This window comes from Danaus plexippus, chromosome Z (genome assembly GCF_018135715.1).
Source record: "Danaus plexippus chromosome Z, MEX_DaPlex, whole genome shotgun sequence".
NCBI lineage: Eukaryota > Metazoa > Arthropoda > Insecta > Lepidoptera > Nymphalidae > Danaus > Danaus plexippus.
This window is the reverse complement of record NC_083559.1, coordinates 516,568-528,927: the sequence shown is the minus strand read 5'-3', so window position 1 is coordinate 528,927 and position 12,360 is coordinate 516,568. Positions and strand designations below refer to the sequence as shown.

The window sequence follows — 12,360 nt, the reverse complement described above, 5'->3', positions numbered from 1 at the left end:
ATTGTAGTGTTTCTGGAAAGTACACTTGATGCCATCAGAAGGCCACTTTTATATAAGCTAAAAAAAAATCTAATACCTAAATTTACGCTTTAAAATATGGTCTTGCCGGAGTATATAGACAAAATGTGTAAAAAATAAAGTACAATCCATTCAATGTTTAAAGCCAATGTTTAAAGCGTAGCGGCAAAGCGCCACCTGTTGTCGGGATGAGCTTGTACGTTTAGTGGTGTAGATGGCGCTGGCGAGGCAGCGCAGTGGCGGCGCGAGCGGATTGATCGCGCGAGGAGCGAAGGCCGAGTGGGTTGTTGCGAGGGATCGGAGCTCAGACGAGCCGCGGTATATTCAGTTATTTGTCAACCGCGGCTCGCGCGGGCCGGAGGTCGTCAGCGCAACGGGGCCGGCTTCACCCCGACCCGTGTTGTTATTGTATCTGCAGCGGTGTTATAAGTGACTATTATGAGCGACAGGGACAGGTCGTCGCCCTCCCTCACGGACACCCCACTGAAGACGTACATCGGTCGTCACGACGACGATTACCCCCTCATAAACGGAAACGGTGAGTGTTCTGTGTAGCGAGCTTGCGAGTGTGGCGGGCCGCTGACCGGGCACTTCTGGCTGCTGGCGCTGGGCTTGCATCACGCGACAACCCTCGTGCAGATCGTGCGGCACGGGGGCACTGGGTCAGTATGCCCGCTCATGCGCCCGCTTACATTCGAGCCTCGCTTCAACTTTGGCCCGTTTCATTTTGCCGCAGTGTAGAACGTCGCGGATTCTATCGACCGGCTGGCTCACGGCTCACCCCCACTGGAATGGATTAGATACATCTATCGGTATCAGCGCTCGGGGTTCCCTATTAGAATAATGTCATGCACGTGGTGATATATGATTCTGCGGAGACGATGCGAGTCGGCGCCGTGGTACGGACAGTGCGGTCCCCAGCTGCCGATCGATACCCTGTGACCTTACATCTTCAATTCGATAGCTTCCCATTTTTTCGCATGAATGAGGACGCGCCAAATAAACAGAAGCCAATAACGTACAATGTAGTAGGCTTCAATGTAAACGGTCTTTAGCATGACCTCTGTAATGCTAGCACGATCGGATTCGGAAGTCGAGAAATATTTCGATGTATTCACACTTTTTGGATAGATGCCCCTGCCATCTCCAGCGGCGGTGTCACAATAGATATTGGCTGGCCGCGGGCGAACTGGACGAGCTCGTAAATAATCCTCGGAATAGTTCAGAATTTCGAACCGACACCAATATAGTTATATTTAGCTCCGCTTCCGCTACTCTTAGAATATTTCAATGTGGTTCTGACATTCCGAGGAAAACATCGTAAACATTAACCATTGTGAATGCAGTAACTGAACGGCGAGTTTTTCATATCGGTGGAACTACAAGCACCGAACGTTGCGATGTCAAGCATGGATGTACTTGGAACACACAACCACTAGGACTGCAGAGATTAACAGAGAATACGAAACAACAGCTCAGTCTCCCAATATCGAGAACATATAATTCTTATCCAGCCAAAAAAGATATATAAAAAATTAAAGATAATTATTATAATTAGTTATATCATCCGCTTGGAACAATTTCAGCACAATATAATGATGTAATTTGAACATGTCCCTATTAATAATTCGATAATATTTTATCATTAAAATTTATTAGGCATAAATTTGACAGCCCTGTTGCAATAATTGCTGCCTTCCTATATTATATAGGCCGTAATAATTAATGTAACTTTGGTCTCGAACATGACCTTACAAATTAGTTACTATATATAGCCTTCGTTTGATTTCACCAACCATTGATTGCAATTATAGCTATTCAAAGCGAACCCGAGCATTCTGACTAAGGCTATATTACAGACGTCACTTCATTTGCATTCACCTCGAGCCATTTCAAATTCACCCTCACATTGAATACTTAAGATATCCTTAATAATGCTGAAAAATTATCATCCCAGGAACTTTAACCTCCGAAATAAAAATGTGTTACTGCGTATAACCTCAATTAGTGGAATGTCGTAAGTCATTATCGATACAAAGCGAATCATTCGCAAGACAATTATCAGTGTCTTTCTTATCAGCGGCTGTATATAACACTATATAACATTAATTTCCTTGTCACATGGTTTGTATATATTGAGTTCGTAAATCGGGGAAGGAAAAAATTACACACAAGTAAATATTTACAAAAAGAGGTCTTGTTATAACAATCTTCTGTAATTTGTTCCTTGATACGTTAAAAACTACAACTATTTAAGAAACACAATATGTACTTGACGTTTGTTTTTATCAAACGAATAGTTCTTTTAAATGCATTTGAAGGTACGTTATTAATAAGCCGGATGTAGTTGCGAAGAAGTTCCTTTCAGTTATTAGGAGCCATAACTCCCAGCACCTTTCTAGCTTAAACTAGATGTAATTCGTTGCGAATCAGTCCGAATCTTACCGCTTTTAACTGTCCGGTTCTGAGAGGGCCTTGAAATGTTCGTAATGTTTGAGTAATTCACTGTTATTTAAAAATCGTCTGCATGTCTAAAGAAACATAACTTTTAATCTACACCTAGATTCTCTCTATTGCCCTAATTTCAGTGCCCATTTACGTGGTCACGTCAAAAGCATTGTTTCATGTAACATTATACAAATGTGATCTCCGTAAATTAATATGCAAATGGATAAATAACGTAGGCCGTGACGAAATTACGAATAATATTAACGTACCGCTTAAGTGTTATTAGGTGGACGTTTGAAAATAAAATCGAATTAATCAAATGGATTTTGACATAAAATAGTGACAGTCAACCTGTCAACAATTCCTGCGGCATTTTTGATCGCGTCCTATTTAGGCGTCCCTTTAAATAAGGTTAGATAAGTCGAGGGTTCCAGGAATTTAAATTTCGGTGAATTACCACCTTTTTTGATAATACAATTCTCTTTTCGAGCTGACCTAACCAGTATGATCCAATATTAAATGTTTCCATCAATAAGAAGTTTATGAATATTCTAAAGAAGAAATTTTATATTTTTTAAAGTAACACTATGATATTATAAATTTAAATTTATTTAAGTGAGAGGCACACATTAAAAATGACATTTGATATTTGATAGTATGAATGGCGGGAATTGCGGAAGTATATACATATATGAATATGTAAATTCTTAAAAAATATTATAGAATATATAATAGTCGATACTGCTTTGCTTAAAATTTATTCGAATAATTGTATCGAATATATGTGACAATAAACCCAGTAGTGATTTTTTTAATCAGCGATCAGCTAACCAATTTAAAATCTCAAACAACATTTATCTGCGTATCAAAGTTGCTATCAGTTGTATGATAAGTAGACATGATTACAAAATTTAGTCGTTTTTTAAAGCACTAACCAGCTCTAGATATTTTTATAAACATTCTCAGTCAAACTGAGCTGATCCGATCCCGACATTGAGAGTGTCAAATTGCTTCACTTCTCATTGGTCATTTAAATCATTCACAACTCATGTAAGCGCTGTCACTTGTTTGAATTTTTTCTATAATTTATCACAACTGAGATAACATGTAAAGATTTTAATTATCTATTCTATATAGAGACTCTATAACACGTTACAAAATATGAGTATTGTGGTAATAATATTTAATTGGAAGAATGTTTTTTCTTCTATTACAATTATCTTTTAAAATAAAATGTAGATTAAACCAATTGAAATTTCACTTTGACGTTGAAATGCTCCGTTCTAAAATCATGTTTGAAATTTATATTTCGAACTATTAATGGTTTGAATTGTAGGTAACATGACAGTAGCTTTCAGTAATTCGACATTGAATAAATTGAAAAGCGAATTTCAAATCGAATACATGAAAATATATGAACGCAAGATTTCTGAACGATTTCGTAGGTGTGAAGTCGTCGGAATGGTAAGTAACCAACAATGCTGATTGGAATGACCGACGGTGAAACGATCCCAGATGGTGTCGTGTCACATACTTAGCGTCATATTATGTAATACAGTATGTACCTACTGGCGAAATATTGTTAGTGACACCTGAATAGAGCAAGGGATTGTGAGATTAACAAATCAAAAGTAACGTTTCCTTTTGAACAAACGTTGAGTGAATAAGACTTTAACAAAAAATACTATCTATTTAACATTTCGAATACATACAAAAAAACATTATGTCCTGCATGGTGGATTTTATGAGAATATAATATGCAAATACGAGTACACAGCTTAATTTTCAAATTAAAGAAAACGAGGCGACGTGTTACATGTTAGTGATATTTGGTTATTTATAAAAAATAAATTATATTTCATGTCAAAGGTACGTAACCTTTAAGGTAATAACAAAAAAAAAATACAGATGTCATATTTATATATGAAATAAGTTATGTTCTATTGACATCGACAAATCAAATTAAAGTAACCTAAAAAAAAAAGCAGAAAGTTTTCTGGACGAAAATGGTCAACTACATATAAAGTCAACTCTAAACTTTCGACTAATTCAAATTTTCAATCAGCAACTTTATTTCTTATCTGATATAACCTTATGCCGTATCTCCCATCTTAAAAGTTTCGCCGTTCCTAATTCTTTTAGCAACCATCTTTTCCCGACGTGGAACTTTGATAACTTTTAAAATATCATTTATTTTTTATTCAATATAATCATCAAACAAATTTAATTTTTGTAATTTTTCTAAAATAGTAAACGTGCCATAAATTAAACTTTGTTGAACTGTTAGCAAGGTAGCTTATGGCTGGCCTTTGTAATATACTGAATTTACGTGAGCTATTACAAGATGTACGATTATTTTAACAACTCTATATCAAAGAGGTTTTAATTTTTTTCTGACCTCTAATTCGTAAGCACGTGAGGCAGAGCTCTTAGATTTGTTTCTAAACATGAAATTAAATGTAACTTTCAAGTTTTTGGCGGGCTGTCGAAAACAAGACCTTTTCCTGCGCCGATGTTAATTTTCACGCATTCATTAGATTATGTGATTGTGATTTGAAAATTCAATAATGCTTGTAAATTTACCTACTAATAGCTATATTATAGTTAATATTGATACAAACGTGCTTCATGTTCGATAAACATATTTTTTCCTCATTAAGGATCTTAAAAAATTGATAGGTCGTCATCAAGACAAAACTTGTGTCACCTGAGTTTCGCTGGCTCTCTACATTCACGATTCTAGTTAGCAATGCATAAGTTATAAATTGCAATTGTTACATACATATTTGTACAGAGTTTTCGCTGTTCTCCCTCGGGTTTTCTAAAAGCAATCGGGATACCGTCACGGGATATTGCGTGAAACGCCCGAATATATAAAAGAGCGCCGGATATAACGTTCATAGCACTATTTTCAGTTTCGATATCAAAGTAAATAAACTAAGATCTTCAACTCAACATTACTTACTTCTTTGTAATTGATTATTTTTAATCGTGTCACAAAAAAATCAAGGTCGTCTTTGAGGTCGCTCTTTACATTTAATTATTATTGACGTAATACGTCAAGAGTTCTGTATTTTTATAGGTTAAAATAAATATGTTTGAAGATTTACCACATAGGATACCTAAACATTAATAATAATTGGCATTATTTATAAAATTCCCGCGTTAAGGAAAACATGTCTGGTGGTTTAAAAACGGACGGAGTTTAAGACTGGGCATCTATGCGTTTGATATTATAATAAATAGTTTTGTTTCATTAATATATATCATTCGTATCATAGAAAAACAATTTTAATACAGAATATATATTTTTCTAATATAGCAATAGAGTCCGAGCGCTTTAATTGACGACAATAATATAACATCTGCTAGTGTGTTGACAATTTTCGAGGGTCAAGGATCGCCTTATCGAGACGGAGCTCTCATTGGGTGCGTGTGATTCTTAATTCATCAGACAAACAACTATTGCTTTTGTAAATTGTTTTGACGTTTGCCGAATATGTACAGCTTTTGGTGATACAATTTTTTTAAATAAATGTATGTAATGTCACGGTTTTAAATATTCAGATAGTCAGTTCCACACTCAAGAGAATCTTGTAATGCAAATTTGGACTCGATTATAGATGATTATGTCGTCTCATATGCATAGGTCACATCTTAGCTTGTAAGGTTGCGATGTAATATTAAAAGCTGGCGTGAAATGTAAAATTAACTTAATGAATTGATTATTAGCAATAAAAATGTTTTCACGATGATTTCAAAACAACTTTAATCCTTTGTTGCTGGAGGCGCGTTATTTATTCTACTATAGTTTTTTTGTTTAAGTAATAATAAGTTTATTATTAGCAGAATATTTTTAACCGATTGATCGGTATCACGATCTCAAAATGTTGAACTTTGATCTTTGGTATTGCGTAACGTATGAAATTTATTACTCTCAAAATGACGTTGTTAACGTTATCTATTCGATCTGTTTATTTATTATTCTCTATCAAAATATTAAGCGATATTTAAACTCGTATAATAACCATGACGTTATCTTATACTTTATTTAATAATTAGTGAACACTATAGAATATTATTTGGTGTCTTTCCGTTTAAAACCTAACAGCAAACGGCAACGATTTTCACAACCAAACCCGCCCGCGCCCCGTCTCCCGCGTTGACATTCAGAACAAGCAAATGACGCCGTGAATGATAAAATGCACTCCAATAAATAAACATGAATATTGTATTGTGTATTTCAGACTCACGGACGTTTTACATTCTGTGCTCTTTTCACAATATTTTTCAGCTAGGCCAATTGTCCCATTATATCGAACCAAGTACGCCAACGACCCAATTAGTATGTATTTTTCTTGCATAGAAGTGAAATGGTTCAAAGTCACCGTAGAAAGATTCATTAAGATTAAGCAAAAGGAATAATGTATTTTAAACTGTTTATGGAGTTAAGAGGCACCGCCTTTGATGAAGGACGGCTTTGAGCGGTTGTTTTAAATCTCACTCCGTTAATGTTTAAGATTAGCTAATTTGAAAACTTAGGAATAGTTAATCTCATTATACTTTGTGTGAGGATTTACTTGGAAATATTAAAGGGCCTCATAATACGGTTTTTCTTAGAAATAAAATTATTGTAACTTATAATAAAATTTAATAGAATTTTATGAATATTATATATATGATTTTATGAATTAATGATACAATATTTATATAAAATTTTAAAATTTCAACCTGTAATAATCTGAAAGCATCTCATGAAAACTTGAAATCACAGTCAATAAATAAGTAATGTTTTTAAAATGAACAGTAAACTTTCCTCAATCACTGAGATCAAAACTTTATATCTCCAATGAAGTAGATATTTTATTAATAAAATTGTAGAAAATATATTTAATTTTTCATATCATTGAACTGAAAAGACGGCGAGATTAAATAATCTGAAAAGAGCAGATTTCACTGGTTGATAAAAAAATTACCTTACACTACTCAAGTAACGAACTTGGATAATCTAGAAATTATTTATATTTACGGAAAAAATATTTTTATCGAAAAGTAACTTTAAGTGCAGTTGTAGTTAGGATTTTATCGACTTGGTGTTATAAATTTGTGTTGAAAGAACATACTTCCTAGGCAGGCCTAGTAGGTTCGTTTCAAATTTGGTTAGGTAGAGCGAGGAGTTTGGACGGTGGAGGTGGACGGTGGAGGACGCGCGTTAGATAGGTTTCCCTTAACCTAAACCTGGGTCGCAAGTCCCAGGCACTGTTGAAGCTCCTCTCCCTGCAACGATGGACCCGGCACTCGAACGGTGAATCGATTGACTGATGGGAAGTTGTCTTTGTTGAAGAAGTAAAGGATCGGAAAACTCTGAATTTATATGTAGTTTTTAAAAGGAAATACAAACCTCAGTTTTGGACATGAGTTCTAATTATTTAGTATTTGTTAAAAGACATTGATGTAAAAATGTGATAACCCAGTAACCAGATAACATGCCAATATATATATACATATGTATGTATTTTTCATCACATCCTGCGTTCTATTAGGTTAATAGCCTCCCCGATAATTCTAGGATTTTTTAATATATAAAATATAATCACTTTGTATGTTTTTTTTAATATAAATATTTAACAAAATTGTTCATAAATAAAAATGTTTTTAGCCGTTATTTTAGTATTGGTTTGTTGAGAATTAAGCTCAAAGTTTATCTATCACCTATTAAGATCTTTCTTTTAAAGATTCCTTCCAGCATGTTAGTTTTTTCAAGGCGCCGACTTTATTTTCTTTTATTTCTTTAACTCACCATTGTTAAGGTTGATTGATTTTCCAATAAAAGGAAGTATTACCTTAACATTACTAATGGTTTAGAGACTATCTATTTCACACCCTTTTCATTGTTTTGTACATCGTCTCATATCATCTCAATCTTTGTGACTCAGGGACCGATCTCAATATTGCCGCGTAATGAAGGAAAATTTTCCATAGTATTTAAGTACCGAGATATCGCGTTGTCGTATCCTCGGAACAAAATCTGTCACTCGAGAGCGCCATCAAAGCGCACTTGGAAGGTTTCAAAGGAAATTAAATATCACTTAATCCTAGGTAAATATAAAGTGGAAAAGTTACATCGATAGAATCTTGTTAATTTTTCGAAGCCGTAATTTAAAAATATATATTCATTTACAGATATTAATATTGATATCAAATTTAAAATAGACATTTCCACTGATTACATTATAATTAAATTCCAGGGAGCCTTTGAGGTATTACAAATTAATATTACCTTTTACGCCGTAAATCAAAATATAAAACGCAGATAATTGTTTAAATATAGTACTACTTTGGTTTTGAAATATTTATACATGTGTTTTTATTCTGATTCTCAATGAGTTAATATTTTGTTGGATGTGAATCATTTGATTAGATAAATCGCTGTAATGATATATCTAACAGGAAGACTTTCGCGAGTACATATTTAAGTAAACCTAATATATTTTACCGGATATACAGCGCTTTTTTTTGTTATTTCAACTGCACACTCCCCACGTTTAGGGTGCTTGGCAGCAACCGTGATCACGGGTAGACGAGATGAAAAAAAACCATCACTCCTTATGATTACGTATTTATCATTTAATATCAGTTGAACTTTTAGCGTCTCTCCTCACTAACACCCGCCGTCGGTACGGATCATAATAAGTTTACCTTAATATATATGGACTGCAACTTTGTATCTGATCTCGATGTAACTGAATCACGACTAGCATTTTCTACAGCAGTTTATTATCGTGCGCAAGTCACCTGAATACTAATTATAGCGTCAGAATCATCATCATAGTTAAAAATCATTGTTGGTGATTTTCAAACATTACATTAGAGATCCACCTCGTTCCTCTCTAATCAGCGTTAGGGTTAATCAAAACAGTTTTAAAGTTAATTGAATTAAATCATCCCGGCTTCAAGTGCACCGGAGGTTAACATAGTCTTTATGTGTATGTTATTTTTGCAAAAAATAAATATAATTAAAGGAAAAGGCAAAGATTTTTTTTTTGTTATATACCTGCCATTTTAAAATAATGCATTATATCAATGAGTGAAATTAATTTCGAATATTGATGATGGAGTCTTGATGTTTAAAATTTGTTTAACGCTCCGAGTAATCATGATTGATGCGGTCCTTCCATTAAAAAACCTGAAGTCAATTTGATGAAAAGCATCGGTGATGAAGTATAGCATTATATTATGCAGGAACATCCAATTATCTTAATGTTCGACATTGTGTTTTCTTAATTTAAATTATCTTTGTATCGAATGTGGAAATTTGTTCTACGTCCATTTAATGACAGTCTCATATAACTTCTGCCAGGGTTTATGTGCGAGCGTAGTGTAGCGTAGCGTAATTATAGCGTAGTGTTTTCTTTAGCTTATTCTCAAAAGAAAACAATCGTTAAATTAATCCGAGAGATTAAATTATAAATACCTTTATTTATAGATAGAAATTAATACCTTAATTGGCCTTAATAGGTAGTAAGGCGTTTTGCTATTTATAAAAGATCTGAGATCAGGCAAATTAAAGATTATAATAGTGTTTATTGAAGGTATATATAAAATTTTATCACGGAAAATTTTTGTATGATTCCTAAGTCGAACGTTCTTGGACCAAATACATACTACTAAATACATATGATTTCACCGACTGTTTGCAACCAAGTCGTCGTTGTTTGCAAACAATATTTTTTTGTCCCGACTGATTATACAATATAGATCAGTTAAATAAGATAATTGTAGCCCATCATTCAGAAATTTATCAATTCAAAATCAAAATTTATATTCAACTGCAATTAACTAGCGAATTCTAATTTATTGCAATTTCTTTCGTTGTACGCTACATTGTTTGTGCATAATAATAGATTTAATTTCCATAAATATTAATATAGCAATTTGTATAAGTACTTATCGAATTTCACGTTTTTTTTGACATTTTATGTTTAACATTTGAATCGTATGAGTTGCGAGTCGTTTGAAGTTTGTTAATACATATGTATAATACATATATTAGAAGGATAATGATATCTAAGACATTCGCGAGTATTCATTTAAATAGAACGAATATTTTTCGGATTGTACAACGCGTATTTTATTATTTTAAATCTACATACTCTCGACGTTTCGGTTAATTTGCAGCAACAATGATCACGGGCAGACGAGATCAGTCTCTCGCATACTGTAGTAATCCGAAAAATATTAATTTCATGTTAGAGGCATATAATATAATTTTAAAATTGTCAAAGTTTTTAAGACACCTACAAGCTGTCCGTTAACATTGGCTCGACGTTCACACTGGATGCTCGAGTTGAGTTAAAATCACATACATCACTTAATTAGGTAGAAAATGTGTTACGGAACAATGATATGCCTTAAAGAATATTTTGGATAGTTAGTTATTTATTTTTATCCATACAAACGAAAACTTTTGGTCCAAAGACAAAGTAAAATGTGAATATCTTAATGCTAAATGTTTATCTTCCTTTGAGAGTTCTGTTTTATTTTTGTTGAACCTTTTTTTTTAACACTCCGTGAAAACACGTCTCGTGAATAAATACGTTTTACGGTCTGTGGTAAATATATAAACTTTACGGATATAATAATAGTGATAGCCGTTAAAATGTGTGCATATAAATTGTAGAATTAGGACAAAGAAAATTAAATTTTTAGAAAGACAAAATGAATATTTGCCTATAATAAATCGCTTCCAAAAGTCAAAGAGACCGCTTTGTTTGTGATTTTCAGCTTACTTTATTGGACCTCCTACACTTTTAATATTCACTTTCAATTAAAAAAAAAACAAAAGGAAACCAAAAAAAGGTTCTATGCATTTTCAGTCAGATAACGAAGCTGAAGTTTTTCTATCGGTTTTTTTTAAATATGATATTAAAAACAAGGGTTATTGAGTTCAAAATTATGTTGTGAAAACACCTTTATTAAAGATGACAGTTATGTGTGGTGGTCGTACAAAGGAAATAGGTTAGCTACATATATGACTAACTTATAACATTCTTTTATGTGATATTATGAAAGCGCGTTTTGTGTTTGTCAGATGCTGTCTTTAATAAACTAATAGACGTGAAAGGTTTTAATGGAGGGTAGGATCAGATGGTTCCAGATGGGGTGGCCTTATTGTTAGAGATAGTCTATAGGTGAAAAATGGAATTTTATAAAACCATTTAAAACGGAGAGATATCTTCAGCTCCACAAACGGAAGCGTAATTCCATTATTCCGCTATTAAAAATCGGAATAACAGAGAAAGGATTCTTTGAAATGCTCCGAGCTCATAGAAGGGAAGGCTTCAAAGAATTTATGCCGTTCGGATTATCGAACACACTCAAAAGGCTCTATTTCACTGGAAAGAATTTTATGTGTGCAGATTTTTGCAACACATGTGCTATTTATTAGGAATCCTATGATAGTATTCTTATGAAATTATAAATTTCAGCACTTACGCTTTATAGCATCACATTATTTCTTGGCCATATTTAATGAAAAGGTGTTTTTTTCTGTTTAGATGGCCTTATTTAAATTTAAGAAACAAACAATAAAGACAAGCAATAGGTCTTTTTTGCGGCGCGGTTAGATTGACACGGATTCCTGTTAACAAAACGGCCGAATCAATTTTCATCCACTTCAGAACATTGAAATGAATTGAAAGTTTGTGAACCAGTGGTCGTTGAGCATATCAAAGGCACTTTTATTGCAAGTGGAAAATAGAAACGGGCGGTTATAAGTGAATGATTGGTACTAGTCGCTAAAAAGTACAGCTTAGCAGTTAGCCTTTGTAAGCGTAAGTTGTATTAATTGCACAGTTACTTGACGTCATCCTATGCTCAGGACGCTTGTAAATT

The 12,360-nt window shown here is 33.6% G+C and overlaps 1 protein-coding gene across 5 annotated transcripts in view; it reads left to right on the top strand.

Moving 5' to 3' along the window:
- Nucleotides 1-303: 303 nt before the first annotated feature.
- Nucleotides 304-12,360, top strand: part of LOC116778133 (hepatic leukemia factor) — a 63,749-nt gene continuing 51,692 nt past the window's right edge. Inside the window, exon 1 of one of the 5 annotated variants that reach the window (XM_032672032.2) lies at nucleotides 304-556. In XM_032672032.2, the coding sequence (XP_032527923.1) occupies nucleotides 457-556 (100 nt within the window). In that variant the 5' untranslated portion in view covers nucleotides 304-456. The remainder of the gene's footprint in view (nucleotides 557-12,360) is intronic. The other 4 variants (XM_032672030.2, XM_061526493.1, XM_032672031.2 and 1 more) reach the window with 4 other exon arrangements.